The sequence below is a fragment of the Lactuca serriola genome, chromosome 8 (assembly GCF_051521515.1).
Source record: "Lactuca serriola cultivar US96UC23 chromosome 8, Lser_US96UC23_V15, whole genome shotgun sequence".
Taxonomy (NCBI): Eukaryota; Viridiplantae; Streptophyta; class Magnoliopsida; order Asterales; family Asteraceae; genus Lactuca; species Lactuca serriola.
Window position 1 is genome coordinate 5002914 of NC_136415.1, and position 23328 is coordinate 5026241.

The 23328-nt window shown below is 35.4% G+C and overlaps 2 protein-coding genes across 3 annotated transcripts; one reads left to right on the forward strand and one right to left on the reverse strand.

The window, feature by feature from the left end:
- Positions 1 to 1732: 1732 nt before the first annotated feature.
- LOC145070594 (nucleolar/coiled-body phosphoprotein) lies at positions 1733 to 3708 on the reverse strand. The gene is made up of 5 exons (XM_079017532.1): positions 3377 to 3708; positions 2938 to 3227; positions 2754 to 2843; positions 2305 to 2684; positions 1733 to 2156 (listed from the first exon to the last, which is right to left on the reverse strand). Exons 1-5 carry the CDS (start codon positions 3561 to 3563, stop codon positions 1895 to 1897), a joined length of 1209 nt encoding a protein of 402 aa, XP_078873658.1. The 5' UTR covers positions 3564 to 3708; the 3' UTR covers positions 1733 to 1894.
- Positions 3709 to 19145: 15437 nt separating this feature from the next.
- LOC145065771 (serine/threonine-protein phosphatase PP1 isozyme 3-like) lies at positions 19146 to 21946 on the forward strand. Of its 2 annotated transcripts, none has more exons than XM_079012844.1 (4): positions 19146 to 19491; positions 19951 to 20510; positions 21146 to 21385; positions 21724 to 21946. In XM_079012844.1, the coding sequence occupies exons 1-4, from the start codon at positions 19317 to 19319 to the stop codon at positions 21742 to 21744; spliced, it is 996 nt and encodes a 331-aa protein (XP_078868970.1). In that variant the 5' UTR covers positions 19146 to 19316; the 3' UTR covers positions 21745 to 21946. The 2 variants fall into 2 exon arrangements, with proteins under 2 accessions (XP_078868970.1, XP_078868969.1); XM_079012843.1 differs by having other exon boundaries at positions 19148 to 19491; positions 21721 to 21946.
- The last annotated feature ends 1382 nt before the right edge of the window (positions 21947 to 23328 follow it).

Here is a 23328-nt window from a genome sequence, read left to right on the forward strand (position 1 = left end):
ATAACCCTACAAGAGAACACCCGTTGATAAATCATATGGCAACGACTTGCAAAGTGGTAAAGAAATATTGGTGGTGTACAAGCTTTAATCGAACAAATTGTTGACATGATTAACCAGAAAAAAATGATTTTACCCGAAATCAAGTTGTTATTTCCAACGATATTTTTTCAAAGGTTATTTCATGTGTATTCAACCAAATATTGTCAACAAAGTAACCCAATAAATGATGTTTCGAGAAGAGCAACGACTAGCTAGGGAATCATCTAGTCGTCGTCGGGATATGAATATCCAATTTTATAATACTTTACTAGATGATGCTAGTAAACTACAATGAACTTGACCTTAATTAACAAAATGGAAACTTGGAATCAAACTTTTTTCCCTATATCGGAATTAAGAAATTTAAGAACCATAGATATTCTTCATGGAAAGAAAATGAACCATGATTCTATTCATAATCTTCTTGGTTCTTGATTTACTAACCGTTCAAATGTCTACGGTAGTTTCGGAATCCGTTTTTTTCTAATGGGAGGGTTAATATCAAAATGAAGGTCAATATATACTCGGCTCTAATCAATGGAAGTATGCATTTGTTTGAAGGATTAGTTTCAGGGAGTAAAAGGATACAAAATGTTGTTCACTTGAAGGCGGACTTTTGGCACCATGCTAATAACGAATACGTGAAGAAGAAGATGCAATTGGTTTAACCAACTAATAAAACATGTATTTCATTTTCTAGCTTTATCTTGTTGTATTTTTGTTCAAAATTATCTTTTACTTTCTATTTAAAATTAAATATAAAATAGATATATGTTAGTGTTAGGGCCAGCATCAACTAATTCTTATCTCTTTTCAACCAGTGATGCATGTCCGTGAGTTGTGATTGACATTACCTTGTTTATAGTTCTAGCTTTAACTAATCTCACAAGGGGCTTTCGTGTTGTGAGATACTGAGATTAGTTGACTTGGAGTTGGGCTTAGTTTCATATTATTCATTGCATTTATTCATTATGATGTTTATTCAAATTTTGATGATTACAACATCAGTATTGTACTTTGTTGTTGCAATATTGTTTTTCCTTCAATATATATTGAAGTTGCGTTTAAGTTAATGAGTTTTTAATGGTTTTATGGGGTTTTTACATGGTGTATAAGTTTTATGAGCATCTATATACTCCCCGTTCCCCGTTGATGCTCATTAGACTCCCCAAGCCTAACCCTATTATTTTGGCATCCATTCAAGTTAAGAGTCGATTTAACAGCTTTGGAGATTAAAGAGCTTAAGTACTTTTAGAAGACATTATTATTATGTTTGAAATAGTAATTAGCAGTTTACCTTTGCATCTTGATTGAATTGTCAATCTGTCTTTTACTTTTTACATTAACTTTTAAAACCGTTAAGATACTTTCATGTTTTGGGACGTTATCTGCATAATTTTATCTACGTTGTTTTTCAAACTATTTTAAATGATTACTTCAAACTACACATACAAGAGGTGTCTCAGTTTTAGTCTAAATATGAGAATCTCTAAGTGCTTTCCGGAGACTCTAGACATAATCCAAGTAAGAAAATGTACGGACTTTTATCAGGGTCTTCTATATTTTCAGACGCTGAAAATGTATGGTGTTTTTTTAGAGATTTCTAATTTTCCATATGATAAAAATCTGTAACAGAGATTGTTGGAGCATCGTAGTACGTTTTTTTGGTATGGAAATAAAACCATATTCCAAATGAACCAAGCATCTAAACAAGTGTTTTAGAGGTGGGCAAAAAAGTGAATTTGGACAGAAAAACCAAAACCACTAATTCAATACCAATATTGGGGTGTACTTGTGATGATGTATTTGATACAAAGAGTACAAGAACCGGAATAGGAATACAAATTCCATGGAATCAGCCAAGCCATTGTTCCGCACGTCGAGTATTGCCACCAACGGAATGGCGTATGCTTATCTTTTCGGTTGAGTACTTTTGTTGCAGCCACTCAAAACCATTCACATCAAGTTTCCCAGATACTGATTTCCCTTGTTTCCTTCGAGTTTGTTGCTCTCTTATGGAAGCCCATAGTTTCTCAATTGCATTCCTTTGTTTTGATGTAAAATGGCTTACATTGTCAAATGCGTGTTTCACAGTTATGTCTATCACTGTTTGGCACCTGTCAACAAGCAACAACATAATTATAAACACAGACATTAATTTCCATCTCCAAAACCAAATAATACCTAAAAAATATAAAAGCAAAAGTGAAAAGATCTAAACCGTATTTAAGAAAAAAAAAAAAAAAAAAAAAAAAAAAATCTAACCATGGGATTTTATAACGCTTTGCTGCAATCTCTAAACAGAGAATCAATGCTGCTCTTTCTAATTTCAAGAATCTCTTTGCTTCATCATCTTCTTCCTTTCTTATTTTAGATGCTGTTGATTCAGCATCCAATTTTGCTTTCACTTTTTCATCTTTTTTTGATGCATTTGGAATCAAAGCGTCCAATCCAAAGGGATCAGACTCTTCCTTAATGCTTGATTCGGGCATAGGATTTGAGGAAGAATGTTGTTCTGTCTGACTATCTGATTCCACCATTTCTGAATCATCTTTCAAGGCTGCAGCTTCTTCTATGTCATCGTCTTTTGTTGCTACAGGAAGATTTGAGATAGCTTCTTTGATCCTTCCACAAGCCTTTGAAAACTAAAGAAACAACACCATGAAACTGTAAAACATATGAAGTTTTGATTATGAAGTCAAAAAAGAGCATACCACGAAACTATCATCAGTGAAGAGATCATTTGCCATAACCGCTCTTATAGTCCATAGACTCAAATGCTTCTGCTGCTTCTGAGTAAAGATCTACAAATCAAAATGATCATATATTTAGACTTGCAATTGTCCTAATTCACGATCATATAAACATGAAAAGATCAGAAGGACTTAAACTCCTTACTTCTTTCAAGTCTTCTGCAGCTAAGAACAAAGCATGATAATCTGCCCTCACCCGTGGATCATTACAGGTTGTTGGTGAAGACATCGCTGCTTCAAGTATGGAAAAGAAGTAGTCACTATTACTAGGCTTAACGCTTCCAGCCTGGATCAGCTGAATTGCAAGCTTTGATGCCTTGTTGAATTTCGAAGCATTGTTTATATGTGAACATATCTTCTTCATGGCATCTATGACCTGGGTTTCAGAAGTGTCGGCGATCGTTTTAAACCTCAAGCTTTTCTTTGGGGCAGGAGCTGAAAACCCATAACCAGCAAATCAACGAATTTATACATTAGCATCAACGTTTCGAACAAAATAAATTAATATCTACTTAATTTAAAAAATCGTTTATAGCATCAACGTTTCGAACCCTAAAAATGTTCTAAAGAAATTCGTACTATACCTTGAGGTCCGGAGTCGGGAGGATTGGAACGTTTAAGGGCACTCTTGAGAGCACGGGCTGGTGGAGTTGGAGAAACTTTGGTGGTGGCAGGATCCAACGGCGGTGGTGCCGCTTGCTCTGGCGGGGGAGGAGGCGGTGGCGGCCGTGCCGATGGGGGAGGAAGCCCTTGGAATAGGTTACTAGACATGGCTAACTGATCACTGACGAATTGTTCCCAATATATTCGACTCTTTTCCACAGCGACGGCGAGAGAGAGAAGAGGGGTTTGGCGGTGGTTGATGTTCGACTTCCTTCTCCGATACCCAAAGGGTTAACTAATTAATTTTCATCGTTAAGGTGTTTACGATTATTATAAACTAGTTTATACAGTGATTAAAAGAAAATGTTAAATATGACCGAAACATGAAAAAAAAAAAAAAAAAAAAAAAAAAAAAAAAAAAAAATTAATTATGTATTTAGTTATCAAACTCGTGTATTAAAATTATTAACTATAACAAAATGTTAAACACAAAGGTTTAAACTGTAAATTTATTTGAAATTGAAATTGAAATTTAAAGTTTAAAATTTAAAATTAATAGTTATGGTAGGTTTAATTTATGGAAACTAAATTTATGATTAATTAAAAATGAAAAATGAAATAAATGACAAGTGAAAAATAAATATATCTCAAAATTATGACAAAATGACATGTGGCCAATTAAATGAGAGAATGACATGTGTCAAAATCATTCTTATTTATTAGGGTAGATTAAATAAATCTTTCGTAATAAATAATTTTTACCATATGTCATATTCTTATTGATTTGGCCACATATCATTTTGTGTGGTTATTTTCAATTAATTTTTTTCCACATGGTATTTTATGCAGGGGGGGTGCAGGATTTCATAATAGGGGTTGCACGGGAAGATTAGGGATTGCACGATAGTAGAAAAAATAAAAAATTTAAAAAATTTCGAAAATTTTTCCACTGCGGCCGGAAAATTTAGGTGTTGCCAGTGCCACCCCGGAAGCCCCTAAATCCGCCCCTGATTTTATGGGTTTTTTCATTTAATTAATTTCCACGTAATATTTAAATATAATAATTGAAATAAATGTAATAATAAATGCATATCAATTTCATTAATTGACTTCCTTCTAATTTCAAATTTTCTAAATTAAAGTTTAATTAGTTTATTTTGTTTATTTATCTAAATTATTTGTTTAATTTAAAAGAAAAACAAACAATTTAATTTTAAGAATTCAATATTTTTCTATTTTTTTCTTATAAATTCAAACTTCTCAAATGTTTGGAATTTTATATTTTTTTTTTCTTTAAAATGAATTCATGTAATACATGGGTCTTACACCTAGTTGATAATAACCAACTTATAATTTTTTTGAAAAATGACCACAATCTTTGGAATAGAGCATTTAGTATTTATTTCGGAGCTTCATACATTCTCGATTGATAAAGTCCTAAAGGACGATAGTCAACAATGTATATAGATGTGACATTATGAAATCACTAACACACATTTCAGACACCTAAAAGATTGTTCTTTATATATAAATGGTATCACATGTAGTTAGTTGCTTACTTCGGATCATTCGTAATTAATATTATGATTGCTTGAAGATTAGTTTCTCAGATAGTGACCACGAAGAAAACTTTATCAGCTTATATGTTTACTTAGACAACCTTCAACGAACCAACCATCATAGTTACACCAACATTCACTACAAGAAAAAGACCCTTTTACGACGTGCAAACAACGACACTCACTGATTTATATTACGCAAAAGGGAGTGACATTAAAAAAGTGTCGTCTCTTCAAAAAATTTAAGGATTTATGTCGCGCATTATTGCGTGCCCTTAAATTAGTGTCTAAACGAAGAAAAATAAAAACACGGAGGGCACCTATAATAAAGCGTGTGTCGTCTAAAGATGTCATTTTATAATTTTTAATGGAATCCATCCGCGGGGGGGGGGGGGGGGGGGGGGGGGGGGGGGGGGAATGAAATCCTAAAAAATTAAAAATCCCACATCTTTTTCTTTTTTCCCTCTTGCCCAGATTATCGACGCTTCTTCCTTTCCCTCTTGTCTCTCTCGGTCGCTACCTAGGGTTTTTTATTGAAAGCGAACCGGGAAAGGGTTTTCAGTGAAATCTGCTGTTACTCTTTGAAATTGGATCCAATCCTATCTTCGCCCCATCCTTTTTGTCTCCATCAGTTGCTACCTAGGGTTTTTCGTGAAAGCTTGAATCGATCGACTAGGGTAACTAAAGGGTAAGCGAACCGGGAAAGGGAAGCAATAAATCCAACACTCACTCTCAAATCGATTCTACTGGACAAGGTTTCAATTTGGGGCTCTCTACATTCTTATCGATTCTACTTTCATTCAAGCTTACATTGGTTTTTTTGGTATACAGTAACCGAAGCTTATATTCTCATCGATTCCACTTTCTCTCTCTGAACAAAAATATCTCATATTCTCTAAAAGCCCTAAACCAGCCACCGTCGACTATCACCTCCACCATCGTTCACGTCGTCCTACTTCCCAGATGGTGTGTGTGTGTGTGTGTGCGCGACAAGACTGAACAGTAAATGTGAAAGAAAAGAAAAACGAGCAAAAAGAGAGAGAAGAGAGTTTATTGTGTTTTATTGCTGGTTGTCATTGTCGATGCAGTCTGGTATTTCTTCTAGAATTCTACTATTTCATGAATCTCAAGGACTTCCTTATTCATGCTTACTTCTCTCTCTCTCTCTCTTATATTATTTGCTGGTATTTGCAGGATAAGGACATGTCTACTGATCTAACAAACAATACCATCATTATACAGAGTGAAGATACGGTGGAAAAAGCAGCATCTGTTGTTCTGGAATTTAGTTTGGATGTTGAGGAGATTACTACTGAGGAGAATAATAATGTAAGTTGTGTTTAAAAAACTGGTTTATAAATTACATACAATAAGTTAAGTTTCTGAAGATTGAGAGAAGAATGTTATAAGAAACAAATGTCACATCCATTGGCATTGACATTTTGACATAGCAACAGGGTGCATTAAGTGGATGGAGGGTGGAGAAAGATGAAGTTTCAGTTGAATATGTTACATATAAGCTACAGCATATGCATATCTATGATGAAAAAAGAAAAGAGAAAATGAACTTGTTTTATACAGAGGTAGTGATGCCATTATTCCATTTGAGGCTATAAAGAAAAGAATTCAATGCCCTAAAGTTGACCTGGATCCAGAAACAGGCAGGCTTTGGAGGTTACTAATGGGGAAGGAAGGGAGTGAGGGTGGTGGTGGTGATGGTGGTGGCGAGAATCTAGAAAAAGATAAAGAAAAATGGTGGGAAATGAAAGAAGAGTGTTTCGTGGGTGTGCTGATTCATTCATTGCGCGTATGCATCTTGTTCAAGGTATATATATATATATATATATATATATATATATATATATATATATATATATATATATATATCATCTATAGCCAGATTAAAATAAAAAATATTCATAAAAGACTTTATTTAAATTTTACCTTTTTCAGGAGATAGACGATTTTCAAGATGGAAAGGATCTGTTGTTGATTCGGTGTTTGGTGTATTTCTCACATAGAATGTTTCGAATCATCTTTCAAGGTTTGTGTTGTCTGATTTACCTTTAGAAATAAAACCTGCTAATAATAACAACATATGGGCTTTGTCTTTCTTATAATTTATGCAGTTCTGCCTTCATGGCTCTTGCAGCAAAATTCCCCCTTAAAACTATCTTCCAAGATGGGGGATGTGAAAAACCCTTAGAAGTAGTAGAGGAAAAAAGACATCATAAAATGTTGATGAAAATTCAAAGGAGCAGAATGTTTCTCAAGAACCATCAAGTAGGGCAGAGGCAAATACGTCAACCTCAGGGTCAAACTCAGAAGCAGAAGATCTAACAACTGCACATGGTGAAAATGGTACCCAAAAACAAGAAGTGGATAATCTAACAACTGCACATGATGAAAATGATGCCAAAAAACAGGAATCCGTCATTCTTGAAGGAATGCCAATCAAAGTTGAAGCAAACTCAAAGGAGCTGAATGTTTCTCAAGAACCACCAAACGGGGCAGGGGCAAATACGTCAAGCTCAGGGTCAAGTTCAGAAGCAGAAGATCTAAAGAATCAACAAGTGGGGCAGAGGAAAATATGTCCAAGGAAAAAAAATCGGATAGCTGAGGATGAAAGAAATATAGCAATGAACTGGGACAGCTTGAGAAAGCAGGCAATGTCTATTGACACTTCATCATCTTGCCTTCCGTGTAAGTTAATGTTCAAACTTCAAAAAATGAAACTTTATAAAATTTGACATGTTAGTGAAGTCTTACTCTTACATATTCATGATATCATGTTTGCCAGGTGGACACAAATGTTGGGAGGATAGCAGTGAGACCGGGGTGGGTTCCTCTGTAACCACAACCAGAGTCCCTACAACTGCATCTACTTGAGATGTATCCAGTGTTGCATTCCATTCAGAAATATCTTTGGCCCAGACTGTGCAAGTTGGATCAATTGACATTGTAAGTTTGTAACTATACATACGTCATAAAATATAAAAAGATAATCACTAATATGTGCTTCTTTGATAGATATGAGCTACACTACCAGATGATTACATTTGGAAAGGTTTTTTGCACAAAAAGTAAACCAAGCTATAATGCATGTCCAATGAGAGCTGAATATAAAAACTTTGCTAGTGCTTTTGCAAGGTACATGAATCTATCCACATATATATTTTTTATTTTTTTAATGGTTTAAATAATGAAGCATTCATCTATAATGGTGCAGTGCAAGGCTTGCCCTACCAGGTTCAGAGGAAAAAAAGATAGTGGCTTCAAATGCTCCTATTCCAACAGATCCAGCACCACATGTGGTTATTACGCCTCTGCCACTGCCTGAAGCTAACAATAAAACTGAAGGGGGTGTTGAGAAGAAATGTGAACCGATTATTGAAGAACAAACAACACCTCAGCCAGAAGCCACAGAACTATTGCATATATAATTAATGTTGAATATATGATATATAGTATTTATTATATGAAGTTACTTTATCATCTAAATATGAAACTGAAACTGGTTAGAGATGATTATCTGTTGGCATAGGAAGATGAAAATGTTAAATAGAATAGTGTTTTTTAGATCATTGTTAATTTGTTGTAAGGTAAATACGACATCACATATTCAAAGGGGGAAAAAGCTAAGATCTTGAGTTGTGTTTAGTTTTCTTTTCGGTGGATTTTTGCAAATTACTTACTCTGACACTGACATAGTTCCAAGTTAATTTTGATTCATTCACAATCATTTTTACTTCAAAAGGGCTAAAATCTGGGATTTTAGAATCGCCAATGGGCACGCAAGCAGTCCAGGTGGCACATGTGGTGGCAACTCCTGTGCCACCACCCATGGCAGGTCCGCCTTCAGCTGCAGGTATCACATCAAATGGTGCCTGTGTTGGGATAGCTCCACCAGGAGAGGTTGGATCATGGCAAAGAGAATGCAAGGTCAGACCCACTTTTATTAAAAAATGTAAATGAGAGACAAAATAAAAAATTACAATTCTGTCCCACCCAAAAAGGTGATGAAAGAAAGGGATAGGGATGGATTCAGTCAGTGCAAAAGACATGAATACCCTCACCATATCCATTTTGTGAAGACTTGGTAGCTGATGTTATTATATAAAAAACAGATTTTGATGACCGGATCTTAAAACAACAGCAAGAAGAGGAGGAAAAGAAGCGTCAAAGGCGAGAAAGGAAAAAAGAAAAGAAGGTAATATAATTTTCACCAACTTTTGTGGCCCCACTTAATAAAAGTTATATAATAAAGATAATAGGAAATAAATAGTAATGCAGGAAGGACGTGTTGTGTTTTTTTAACAGAAAGAGAAGGCAGTAGAGGAGGAAATCGAGGTGGACCCTGATGGGATTTGGAGGTTTTGTTTCTTCCAAAAAGTAAAATAAGACTGACTATACTTGTTTAAGTTCTTAATCACAACTACATTAACAAGTTGATCTGTAAGTTTTATATTGTACTGCTCATCTTATGCCTTATACAAAGCACCAGAAAATGTTTATTCCCTACATGCGTCTTTGCCGATATTCTTTATTATTATTATTATTTTTATTTTTTTTCATAAACTTACTAAGCAGCTTCAAAGCATACATACTAAAAAAACTTTTTTGACCGTTCAAATCGATGCTGCTGCACATACGAATACTACTTGTTTTACACTTTTACCACCTTTGAATCTTGATATAAAATTTTATAAGAGTATAAATAATAAAAGAGGAACTGTTATGTAAAACAACAAATATACCAATACTATGTAAAAATGTTCTTTTTCATCATTTTACATATTCAAACAAAATTTGTATACTAACTAAAGAATAGTTCATTAATTTACTATTTGTTGTGTGCAACTGATCTGCAAACATTTACATAATTCTCGTTAGTGTACATTGCAAAGTGGTGCTAAAGTAATTTGGGAAACAAAATTACATATAACCACTACTAGAAAACAACGCTTTAATTCTCGAGTATTTTAAGTATAAACTAGCTGAGCTTGGTTAGATCGTGATTGGCTTGGTTTGATTACAAGTTTTACTAAATGGGTATCCGTCGGGCGGGGACAGAGATTCCAATCCCCGCCAAACTCTTCCCCCGTTTGCATCTCAATAGATTTGTAAGGCTGATCTTACTCTGATTCTTCATAACCCCTTCCTTAATTCTCATTTCTTTTATCATACCTTAGTACTACATTCATCATTCTTCTTCTACTGATTTGTGAAGCAAATTGTTTTGAACATGATCTTTCTGATGAATTACTTAGACAAGCTACATACACAACTGCTAGACTTGGTACATTCAGGTACACCATTAATAGTTCATTAACAAAAAAAACACAGATTTATTGCTTTTGGTTGTTTACGTGACTCTTTAATTACTTGAGATACACTAAAAGTAGTATATTTTACAATCAGGACAAAAGCTGGAATGACATCAGCAACAGAAAGCATTACAGAAAGCCTTTGAAGTTTCCTAAGTAACTAAGATTGGGTATTTATAAAAGGTTTAGTTACTTAGTATTTATCATTAATACTTTTAATGAAGGGAGAATTATAGTCTTTGTCCTACCCGTTCGGCTAACGACCCTCCACCAGTCAAGGAAGCAGTGGGTGAGAGTGGACACCCATTAAACTGCCATTTTATAGGCAGTAACCTTATACCCCCCTTATAGACCGGCTTCGTGAATGAGGCCTACTAACGGTAAGATTGACTTTACTCTTATACATATATATAAATATTATTAACTTATAATATTTAAAGTATAAGGGTTGTGTAACATCCCGAAATATCAAGAGTAGAGTAGAAGGGCTAAAAGAGTAAGTTGGGAAAGAGTGACTCGGCGAGTCCATGGTTGGACTCGGCGAGTAGAGTCGCGACTGGGTCGCGTGTTAAGTAGCCGACTCGGCGAGTCAGTAAGGAGGACTCGGCGAATAGGCGCTGAGTGGAGAAAACCTTAATTTCCGGGGTTAAGCCCTATATAAAGAACATAACAGCCCACCCTCAGCCTCTTTATTCATCCTCAAGTCCAGAAACCCTTAGCCTTCGTGTGTGAGAGATCATATCTCATTTGGGAGCTTGAAGGAGGTGTTTGTTGAAGAATTTTGGGAGTTTGAAGGCTTGGAGAAAGGGGCTTTGCTTGGATTCGAGTTTCATTGCAGTTGGGGCGTTCCTTGGAGGTAATATCTCGTTCTTGGGCTGTTGTTATGTTGTTTCTTCATTTTGGGGTTTGTGGGAACTTGTCTATGGATGTAATTGGAGTCTAGAGGTTAGATCTGAGGTTGCTACCTCAGATCTGGTATGGAGAAGGATCAGAGAGCATGAAAGTCCCTGTGTTGGAATGTTTTGTGGAGCCATCATGTCCCAAACCCTAGCCCAATGTGCAAAATGCATAGATCTCTTGGGATTCACGTAAAGTTTGCCACTTTACGTGATGGATGAGTTGTAGGAGGCTATATCTATGTTTTGGATCAATTGCATGGTCTGGAATGCTTCTGTATGGATTCAGACCGGGGGTACTCGGCGAGTCACATGGGTGAACTCGACGAGTTGCTTGAAGATGAGCTGGGACTCGACGAGTTGGAAGAACAACTCGGCGAGTCGGATGAAGATGGTCTGAAACTCGGCGAGTTGTATGAATAACTCGACGAGTAGATTGATGATAGCCTTAGACTCGGCGAGTCTGTTCTTGGATTCAGCGAGTCTTGTTGAAGAGTCCCAATATTTTCTGGTTGAGTCGAGAATCGGTGAGTCAAAGGATGACTCGATGAGTTGTGTGTGAGTGGACTCAAAGTTGTTGGACTCGGCGAGTCGCGGGGTGACTCGGCGAGTTAGGTCGCGAACTGGGGAAGTTCTGAGCATGGGAACTCGACGAGTCGACGGGTTGACTCGGCGAGCAGGGTCAACCAGGAGGGTTGACTTTGACTGAGGACTTTGGCTTTGACCATGAGTTGACCGTTGACTTTTAGGGCTTGGTCAGCGATGTGGCCTTTGGGCCAAGAGAGGGGTAAAATAGTCTTTTACCCTTAAGAGGGTGCCATGAGAGGGTTGATTCTAGTCTTGAGAGTTATATTCATGAGAGTATATGCCTTACGTGTTAGGCGGTGGCGAGTTCGAGATTCAAGTGTGGGGATATCTGCTTTCTGCTTGCCAGGTGAGTCTTCTCACTATACTTTACCTTGAGTAGGTAACCAGAGTTATGTGATAGAGTATTTGTATTCTATGTATGTTATGTGTTGTACTGCATTATTTCTATGTGATTTATGTTGTGCATGTTTTCAGAGTTGGAACCGGAGGGTTCCTAGAGTTAGAACCGGAAGGTTCACAGAGTTAGAACCAGAGGGTTCACAGAGCAGGGTCCACGGACCCACAGAGTTATAGCCTCGAGTGGCTAATATGTGTTATGTGTGGTATTTTGGGGAACTCACTAAGCTTCGTGCTTACAGTGTTTTGTTTTATGTATGTGTTGCAGGTTTCTTTCAGGATCACGGGACGGCACCGGCTTGATTGTACACACCAGAGAAAGTGTCATGTTTTGAGGATCCTGGTTTTCTATACAAGTGAAAATGGAGTCATGTTTTGTAATTCGATTATGAATGAGATTTTAAACAAGTGTTTCTAAGAATTAAACGACTATTTTAAATGAAAAATTGTTTGAAATTTTCGGTGTTACAGGTTGAATTTTAACTTTTAAAATTCTAAGGTCTAGTTTGGAATTAAAGTATACATGGGGGGTAACTTTACAAATTCCAAAACTTGAGGACAAGTTTTGAAACCTTTCAAAACTCTTGGCTTTTTCATAACTTATGAGTTTAATTAAGGTTTAATGAAAAAAAATTCAAGTTCCATAACTTGAGGACAAGTTATGGAAGACATTAAATCATTTAATGATGACATTAAAAATAGAGACTCTTTTATTTTCATAACCTATGGGACTTAATGGCACTTTAAAAAGAAAAACTCTTCACTTTCCATAACTTGAGGACAAGTTATGGAGTTCATAAAAACCATTAAGATCAAATATTCCAATTAACACAATAATCAATTAATTTTTCTATGATCTAGATTAAACTCATAAGTAAAGATAATTCACATCAACAATTTTCAAGAAATTAGATAATCATATAAACTAATACAAACCTTGAAACTTTGACAATTATCCTTTGAAGACTCTTGGACTTCATAACCTAAAGAGTTAATAAATGAGACATTTCACATCCATAACTTATGGAAGTTTCAAAACTCTTAAGATCATAACTTTAAAAAAAACTTTTGAGTTCCAAAATTTTATGACAAAATTTGTAACTCCTTAAAACCACTTAGATCAAACTTTTAAAACAAATAAAATAATCATATCATTCTATCTTTTAATAAATTGACCTAATTCAACTCTTGTATTAAAGTGACTCAAATTTTACAAATAATTAGTTTTTCATAAAATCAAGTAATTATCATAAAATTTGACAAACTTCATGTTTTTTTTCTTTTTTTTTCATCAACTTGAAAAAAAATACATTTGCATCAAATATAGTAGAAAACAACCCATGGCTCTGATACCACTGTTGGGTTTTGGTATAATACAACATCCTATGGTGCACATACAACCCTAAATACCTTGGATCTATGTTTTCACTAATTATACATGCAAATGGTTTCCAAGGCATTAAACCTATAACTAGCATGCATTTGACATAAACCATATAATATACTAGTCAGGGAAACATACCTTTTATGTGGCTTGAAGTCTTGATGTATTTGGCCTTAAGAGCTTAGCACCAATAGTATGAAATGCCTCAAATGGAATCAAAACACACCTAGGACAAAGGTGGCTCTTGAGAGAGAATTCCATGCACCAAAACACCTCCATATTTCTCTAAGAAAAGAAGTGGTGATTTTGGCTATGGAGTAACCTATTTATATGTAGGATTCCAAGGGTTATGGGTAAAACCCATAATCCATACCCATGGGTTTTATGATCCATGGTTCATGTGGCCCAACTCTTTATGTATCCATACATAAACTTGGTCCAAAATGGGTCATAAGCCCAACACATATAAATATAACTAATTATCATAATTAGTCCCCATAGATTTAATTAGTCTCTTTTGATCACTAAATTAATTCCAAATTAATTCTTGATCGATACTAATTAAAACATATGATTTCATATTAATATATTATAACTTATAATATATTAATAAACCATAAATAACCTTCTCTCAAAAGTCCATCCTAACAAATTGTCCTGATGATATGCAACCCAAATGGACCATGCTACTCTCGGGTCAAGTACATACCAATAATAGTTATGGGCTTAGACATCTAATCCAACAATAATTATAGTCAATATTCCTCACTACACAAGGAATTCTTCCCACGACATCTTATCAGCCTCTCCTTTAGGCATGGTATTGGCTAACAACGTCCACCGGTTCAATACTCCAGTCTTTAGCTGTCAGACTGTAAGGGTAATCCTCTGCTTGTTGTTGTAGTTGCTGCTCTCAAATACCATCTCCATCTCAAAGATCCAGTTGGTAATCTCTGTTGTATTTGGGCTTCCAAAAAGACTTGGTGGTTTGGCAGCCATAAAGTCCTTGTATTTTCATCCTTTTCCTCCAATCCCCATCTCAAGGTTATTCCTTCTAACCACTTGGGTTTCTAAATGACTCACTGTCCTACTGTAATTTCCTTCTTCAAATTGCTCCTCATTAAGCTCAGGCCGTATGACAGGCACAATAGGCTATCTTCTATTTTCTAGAATGAGTTGTCTCATTCTTCCCTTTGTTATGCTAACAGAGCCCTAATCATTGCCATTGTGACATGTTCAATTACTGGTACTGCTCCAGGTGCACGATCGAATACACGGGTTCAAGCTGACGGTTTCCGTTATCGTTTCCTAAACCACTATGTGTCCTCATCATGACGTTCTATATACCAAAGTAGGCGTTTAGTGTACCGAGATGAGAATATAAATATGGGAGGGTTTTTGATACATCATCCTCCTTATCACTCCAAAAAGTTATATGCTAATTCTAATGCCATAATAAAACATTTAGAAGCCTGAACACATAAAATTTCTTTATGCTAAGTTATATTCGGCAATAGACCCTTAATCTAGTCATGTAATAGTAATTTAAGTATTCCTAAGGCATGCTATAATACAACCCATTTAGAACATAAAAGCAAACTAGGTATCTTATCCTAAAATAAGCTAGTACTTGTGTCAATTCAGGTGTATGCCTCAAATATAATTGACATACATCTCACAATCATTGCTTAACATTTTAAATTTTAGTCTAGAAATCCTACAAACTCCTAGTTCGCTTAAACTAATGCTCTAATACCAACTGTGACAACCCTATTTTTACGGCAAAAAAGACCGATTTGTTTGTGCTTATTAAATTAGAGTTATTTTAAAAATATTAATTATGCAGAATCTGTCCCAAAAACATGATAATAATATTATCAAAGCATTCTCAGAGAAACATGTTTTATTTATAAAACTCAGGATATCATAATCAATATAGGAACATAAGCGTAAACGGATACTTACAATGTCTCAATATTCTAACGGTCTACATTTCCTTTAATCTCTCATACATCATTATCCGAGTATATTTATTTAATAACATGTAATTCAAATAAACTGAGTGGGTCAGGTTGGGAAACCTGGTGAGTACATAGGGTTTTCAACCTACAATAATATAGTTAATATGTTTAGTTATCAAACAATTAACCCAATTACTCATCCCCGTTTTACTATTTATTTTTCCCTAAGGATATATCCTAAGGGTTATCTCTTACATCACATTTACCTATCATCGCCTACATTGTATTTCCTTATATGTTTTTGCTAAGGGCTTTTCCTAAGGATCATCGCCTACATAACATAGTCTGTATTGTTTTGGGGATTACTCCCCCAATACGTGTCTAGTAAGGGTTAGCGTATCATCACATGAATACCTAGTTATTACATCGTTTGAACTCGTAATTCATTACATACAGGTTATGAGCATGTCGGTGTTTCCACATGATTTTGTAACGACCCAATTTTTATCAAGAAATTTTTTTCATTTTTAATTACTCAAACAATTCCCATAATTCATAAATTTCCAAACCATTTGTTTCCCAAATCACAATTATTACAATTTCATTGTACTTTTGAAAACATCAGATAGTCCCATCACACAAACAGAAAGGTAGAGTGCACGCCACATCATCACACCTTGCCTTTGCCCTTCAGCTCTGAAGTACCTGAAACAATCAACAACCTGTAAGCGAAATGCTTAGTGAGTTTCCCAGAGCATACCACACACACATACAAACCACATATCATATATCCTGTTAGCTATAAAAGCTACACATATATCACGTAAGCCATGCATACATGAAACCTGTGAAAATGCCATGGGCTAACCCACATGGTCTTTGCCTAGGACTGCCATGGGCTCCCCCACATGACCTTACATCCAATGCCATGGGCTACCCCACATGGTCTTCACCTAGGACTGCCATGGGCTACCCTATATGGTCTTACATCCAATGCCACGGGCTCCCCTCGGGATCTTCGTACATAACATGCAATCACATGACAGAACACAGAATGTCTACCACCTATGTCATAATCACATAATGGGCCGACCTTGGTGCCTTAGACCCATAGGTATGGTGAGAAGACTCACCTGTCACGAATGTTGAACTGACACTTTGCGACCAAATGTACCCCACGGGCTGCTCCACGCAACTGCCTAAAAAGTGTCATATAATATTCAGTTATATTCCCAAAGTCCATCCTGGTCAACTACAACCAAGATCAAGTCAACGGTCCATGTTGACCCTAACTCACCGAGTACAACTAGTGACTCGCCGAGTTTCCCAGAATAACATCTACTCACTGAGTCATCGAGGTGACTCGTCGAGTTCATGCGGTCTTAATCGATAGTCTAAGGTCGTTTGTCAAGTTTCCTTGCTTGCCACTCGACACGTCTACGAACATCCAACCATTGGGCAAATCTTACTCGACTCGCCGAGTTGTTCCTTCAACTCGCCGAGTTCTAGGTAATCTTCATCCGACTCGCCGAGTTGTTCATCCAACTTGCCGAGTTCATGGCAATATTCATCGGGCTCGCCGAGTTGTTCATCCAACTCGTCGAGTCCATGCCTGCCTTCAAATGACTCGCCGAGTCACCCCCTGTGACTCGTCGAGTCCTATCAGACCTCAAGCCATACAGACCCTTTTTGAGCCATGCAAAGCTTCCAAACTACAGATCTAGGCTCCTGAGGCATGCTTTCCACGTAAAGTTGCAAACTTTACGTGCATGCAAGGCTTTAAGGCCCTAAAATAGCAAATCTAAGCTTGAAATGGGGTCATACACTTGAGAGAAGGTACATGCTAAGCTCAACTGATAACTTTATGCATCTTAAGGCCAAAAGGAGTTCAGATCTGAAGTTACAACTTCAGATCTTGGCTTAAACACAAAAGCCCTTTCTTAGAATCCATGCACAAGAGGGTTTTGGGTGGAAATGAGCAAAGAGACAGCTTAATACCTTCAGAAAGTGTTCCACAAAAGTAGATCTAGAATCCCCACGAGCCCTTGCTTCTTCTAGCTTGATTCCTCAAGTGATTCCTTCACCAAATCCCTCCTTCAAGCTTCAAAATCACAAAGAACACACTCACACTCAAATCAGGGTTTTAAGGAGGTATAGAGTTGTAAAGGAGAGGAAAAGGGAGGCTAATGACCCTTTAAATATGGCGCACGACCCTGGAATCTAGGGTTTTATCTTCCAGCATCTACTCGTCGAGTACCCTAATGGACTTGGCGAGTAGATCATTAAACCTCACGCCTAAACCTGCTACTACTCGACGAGTAGAGAGGCCAACTCGCCGAGTAGGTTTTCCAAAAATCCAAAACGAAATGTCATTATTAATACCTGAGGATCAGGGTGTTACAAATTTGTTTAGATTAGTCAGTGGTCGTTATCTATACTCTGATAGATGACTACATCGCAACATCGCAAGTCAAGGTCAGGGCATCTCCTAGTCATCTCCTATTTATCATCACTTATATACCATTATTTATCTATCATCTCCTATCTACCATCACCTGTTACTATCCAATACATATTCATAAGTGTATAATACGTATATAATTAAATCAATTAAATATCATCTCATAATATCTTATCTAACATATAATAGTCTCTACATAGATACTAAGCTTACAAGCATGTAATTATCTATATAATTCATATTTATGTGTAAGATGAAAGTAACTATGAACTCACCTGATATAAGTGGAGGCCTCAGAATTTGGGCAGAACCTCGCCTGAGCACTTTCAATGACCTAAATGTATATAACACTAAGTCAGTCTAGTTTCATAATCACGGTGACCATAATAATTAGAGTCTAGATTCCTCAGTAATCCCAATGTCTACATCAAAATCTATCAAGTAAGGATCAACCAATCATGAAAGTTTGGAGGCAGGACAATTTTAGCATAATCGGGAAGCAACACTTAGCAAAAATGAGTGTAATTCAAGCTTGTGCTTACTGTATGCCTTCTTGAGGTCTTTGGTCAAACTGTTTGCCCTAACGTGTCACAATGTCAACTACATTGTTTGATTTTAGCTTGTATTCAACGTAGGACCAAGTCCTCAGCTTTGAAAATCATTTTCTCACAAGAGAGTAACTTGATGAAAGAACTTTGAGGGACGTGTAATGAAAACAAAATGACGAACCACTATATGAATAGATGACATGACAATGTTGAATGGAGAATTTGCCCCTTATGTGAGGGGCACTTTTGTTTACTAACTTGTAAACTAAGACGGCTTTGACCAAAAGGATTGTGCATGTTAGTTTTTGAAACTATGTAATAGTCATACCGAATCAGTATATTTTGATAAACCGTATAGACCAACCACCTAATTTTGTATAAATCATATGATCATTATTATATTAAATCCGAAAAAATAAGACATGTGGTCGAATGTTGCCATTTTAATTAATAACTTTTCAACTTTAGATGCTTTGGCCATTAGCCCCTATAAATTTATGTGTCACATACTAAACATATTAATTAATTAATAAATTAATTTATTATACACATATTGCCACGCAAAGTCACCGTGCGCACACACATAAGACACGCCATTCAAAGCGAGATTGGGGCCACAACCACAACGTCTACTACGTCCACACCCTTCCAGGTCGCTCCAACCCCCCGCTCATTGACCTTTTGTGTTTGTACTAACCAAAATTTCCTCTTTTGCTCTCTTGTTACTCTCCCGTTAGGTCTTTAAGATTCTCTTTCAATCTTTCATCCAAAGCCCATCTTCTCTTCTCCGATTATCCACATATGGAGCAGGCTGTTCTCGATGATATAATTCAGAGGCTGCTTCAAGTTAGAGGCAAACCTGGTAAACAGGTGCAACTCACTGAGCCAGAAATCAAGCAACTTTGTGTTGCTTCTAAAGAGATTTTCTTGCAACAGCCTAATTTGCTGGAAATCGAAGCGCCCATAAAGATTTGTGGTATTTCTTCTTCTTCTTCTTGTTCTTTTATTATTATTATTATAATCTGTTTCATTTTCCCTTTTAGGTTTCTGTATTTGATCGATTTCCTTTTTTGTTCAATGGGATTCCCGATTTACTTCAAATCCTTTTGTTAAGATCGTGCGAGTTCTAAGGTTTTGTTTTCCGGTTGTCAATTACGTTATTTTGTCATCTATTTATCCATTTGATTACACAATCAAATGAGCTATTGAAGTTCAATTTTTGTATTTTAGATGCCCATAAACAAACGATTAGAATTACTTCCCTATCGATAGTACAACAACAACAACAAAAATGTTAAATTTGTATTGCTTTCTGATTGATGTTAAGAGGTGGACTAAATCTGAATCTGGTCAACTCTTACAAGTTCATGATGTATGTAAAATACGGAGTCTCTGATTTTAGATTTTCTTTTTTTACTTCTTCAATGGTTATCAGGTGATGTCCATGGTCAATATTCAGATCTTCTACGTCTTTTTGAGTATGGCGGATTACCTCCTGAAGCCAATTACTTGTTCCTTGGTGATTACGTTGACCGAGGCAAACAAAGCCTAGAGACAATATGTCTTCTCCTCGCGTACAAAATAAAATACCCAAATAATTTCTTCCTCTTACGTGGTAACCATGAATGTGCTTCAATAAACCGTATATACGGATTCTATGATGAATGCAAAAGAAGATTCAATGTGAAATTATGGAAGACCTTTTCAGATTGCTTCAATTGCTTGCCTGTGGCTGCTCTCATTGATGAAAAGATTTTGTGTATGCATGGTGGCCTTTCACCTGACTTAAATAATCTGGATCAGATAAGAAACTTAAGAAGGCCTACTGATATACCCGATAGTGGTTTGTTATGTGATCTTTTGTGGTCGGATCCTTGTGTTGATGTTAAGGGTTGGGGTATGAATGATCGTGGAGTTTCGTATACTTTTGGTGCTGATATTGTCACTGAGTTTTTAGAGAAACATGATCTTGATCTTGTTTGTCGTGCTCACCAGGTATGATGAGTTTTATATTTATAATTATATTCTTGTTTAGGGTTAAGTGCTAATCATGTTACTCTTTATGCAAACAATGTGGTCTTTTGGATGAAATTTGGAATCACGATTCATTATAGGACCAAAATATGCAACATAGTACTTATATTTTGTTCAGTGGTGAAACGTTGTTGCATAAATTGGTAAAAAGGTGAAATATTGTTGTATAAGTTGGTAAAAAGTTGAAACAATGTTGCATAAGTTGGTAAAGGTGAAATATTGTTGCATAAATTGGTAGAAAGTTGAATTATCATTGCATATATTGGTAAAAAGGTGACACATTGTTGCATAAATTGGTAAAAAGGTGACACATTGTTGCATGAATGGGTAAAAAGATTGAAAGATTGTTGTATATATTGGTAAAAAGGTGAAAAATGGTTATATAAATTGGTAAAAGTTTGAAAATTTGTTGCATAGATAGGTAAAAGTTTAAAAAGTTGTTGCATAAATTGGTGAAAAGGTTGAGCATTGTTTGCATAAATTGGTTAAAAGTTTGAAACATTGTTGTTGCATAAATAAGCGTTTAACCCTTTTTATTTTATGTAATGTAGCTTTTGAAGAGATATTTGTGGTGTAATTTAGATTGGTTTTTTCAGGTGGTGGAAGATGGGTACGAGTTTTTTGCTAACAGACAACTTGTAACTGTGTTTTCTGCACCAAATTATTGTGGGGAATTTGACAATGCAGGGGCTATGATGAGTGTCGATGAGACTTTAATGTGCTCTTTCCAAATCCTAAAACCTGCAGAAAAGAAGAACAAGTTCAATTCTTCTGGTATTACCCTTTTTGGGAGCACCACCACAGCTAAACCCGGAAACACCCCACCAGGAGTCAAGGTAAATTTACCATTAACTCCCTCCTTGTGTTTCTTGTACAAATAATCAAAACTTGAAGGACCGATTTGTACAAAGGAAATTACTTTAAAACCAAATTCGGATGTTAATGAATAGTATCACATCGCATATGGTGTTGTACTACTCACCTAACATCATAAATTTATAAAAAGTTATATGACTTGATGAGGAAAACCTCATTTTCCTACTTTTGGTAATAGGTCGTTGTTTTGGCATTAAATTAAAAAGAAACATCAATATATATATTTAATAGAGAGAGTCATATATTCATGTTAAGTCCTTTAAAATTGTATTGTTTTTTTTTTTTGTTTGTACAGCAGTTTATGGGTTCAAGAGTATGAGATTTGTGGCAAAGTTTGAGGCATGAACAACGTAATGCTGAAGAAATATAGATTTCTAGTCTCGGTGATGGTTGTACTTTAGTGATACAAAAGTATATTGTTGTGATTTGTGATCCCATTGCGTAAAAATAATGGGAAGACCAATGTTTTTGACATTTGATAGTTATGGGAACAAATTATAAGAAAACAAGCTTCTACCCTACTTTTTCTCTTCCCGAAAGCATCAACCGAGACCTTGTTTATAGGTCAAAATTTTAGATGGACACACATTTATGAATTTGGAAACATATTGGCAAAGAACGATCTATGCAATAAGATCGAATGATTGTCTATTAGCAACAATAAGAACATTTGTTACTATCTATAAATTACGTGTGGTATCTATTATACCAAAATTGTTGATATGACCCACTTACCCTTGGACTCGAGCCCAAATGCCCAATGACTGTCGAGAAACTTTTTGGAATTAAAAGCTTTTTTTATAAATTAGATATGTTTACCATGAAATATCAAAATCAAGTTTACTATTATCAATAATTATTTTTCACAAAACTTTATTAATTATTTTAGCCATTTATAACTTATAAATTTGATAAATAAAAAAACAACCTATTTTGTCTAATTTACACTTGTCAAAATCATAAACTAAAAACAAGAAAATAATATTTATTGTCGAATGTTATGAGAAATATAATGACACATGGGTTACATTAATGGAGGCACGTGAAATGGATACATAATATTGATAAGTTGACCAAAATGATAATTTCTAAAACAGTGAGGAGTGAAATTGACAATTTTCAGAAGTACAAGTGTTGGACGCGGAAATCTTATAGGCTTATACGTGTACGGTGGGCGCGGTATTCAAGGCACGTTGTCCGTACTAAATCAGGCATGAATCCAAAAACCCGCCAACTTTGCATAAAACAACAATGAGGCTAAATAAGTCATTTCCAGTTAACAGTTTTTAATCCAGCAGGCACAGCTTACTTGACACATGTCGTAAAACTTTTATTTCCAGTTTTTCCTTTCAACTATTTATTCACAGTATTGGTCATAAATTGTAGAGAAATGAAAAAGTTTTATACAATGATTATTTTTGGCCAATGAAAATTATAAAATAACCATAACTTTGAAAAAAAAAACAAAAATTAAATGAAAAATTCACATGTTGGAACTTCTTTTCTGATTTTTCTGATTTCATTTTATAGACATAATACAAATTCGAAAATTATTTTTTCTAACAAATATGAATTTTTGAACTTCTAACAAATTTGAGGTAAATATAAGTTATTTTTAAAATAGATAACCATAACGATTGAATAATACTAAACTAAATATGATATTTAGTTTTATTAACGCACAAGCACAACCTATGAGTGGATGTCATTGAGAATGTGTGGTTCTAATATAGGTCGATCTAAATTAATCAATCATATTAATAAGTAAAAATAAAAATAAATCTAAAATTATATTCAACTTTTTTCACATGTAATCTATGGGTAAACAAGATTAAGATCATATGTTTTTAATAAATATCTATATTATCATATAATTAAAAGCAATACAATGTAATATTTCAAA

What these genes read in the sequence shown, in the direction of transcription:
- LOC145070594 (XM_079017532.1), bottom strand. Translation starts at nt 3,563, where the DNA reads ATGTCTAGTAACCTATTCCAAGGGCTTCCTCCCCCATCGGCACGGCCG. An exon ending in TCCCGACTCCGGACCTCAAG is followed by an intron (nt 3,228 to 3,376) that starts GTATAGTACGAA and finishes ATGGGTTTTCAG; the next exon opens with CTCCTGCCCCAAAGAAAAGC. An exon ending in AAGCGTTATAAAATCCCATG is followed by an intron (nt 2,157 to 2,304) that starts GTTAGATTTTTT and finishes GCTTGTTGACAG; the next exon opens with GTGCCAAACAGTGATAGACA.
- LOC145065771 (XM_079012843.1), top strand. Translation starts at nt 19,317, where the DNA reads ATGGAGCAGGCTGTTCTCGATGATATAATTCAGAGGCTGCTTCAAGTT. An exon ending in AGCGCCCATAAAGATTTGTG is followed by an intron (nt 19,492 to 19,950) that starts GTATTTCTTCTT and finishes AATGGTTATCAG; the next exon opens with GTGATGTCCATGGTCAATAT. An exon ending in ACACCCCACCAGGAGTCAAG is followed by an intron (nt 21,386 to 21,720) that starts GTAAATTTACCA and finishes TTGTTTGTACAG; the next exon opens with CAGTTTATGGGTTCAAGAGT.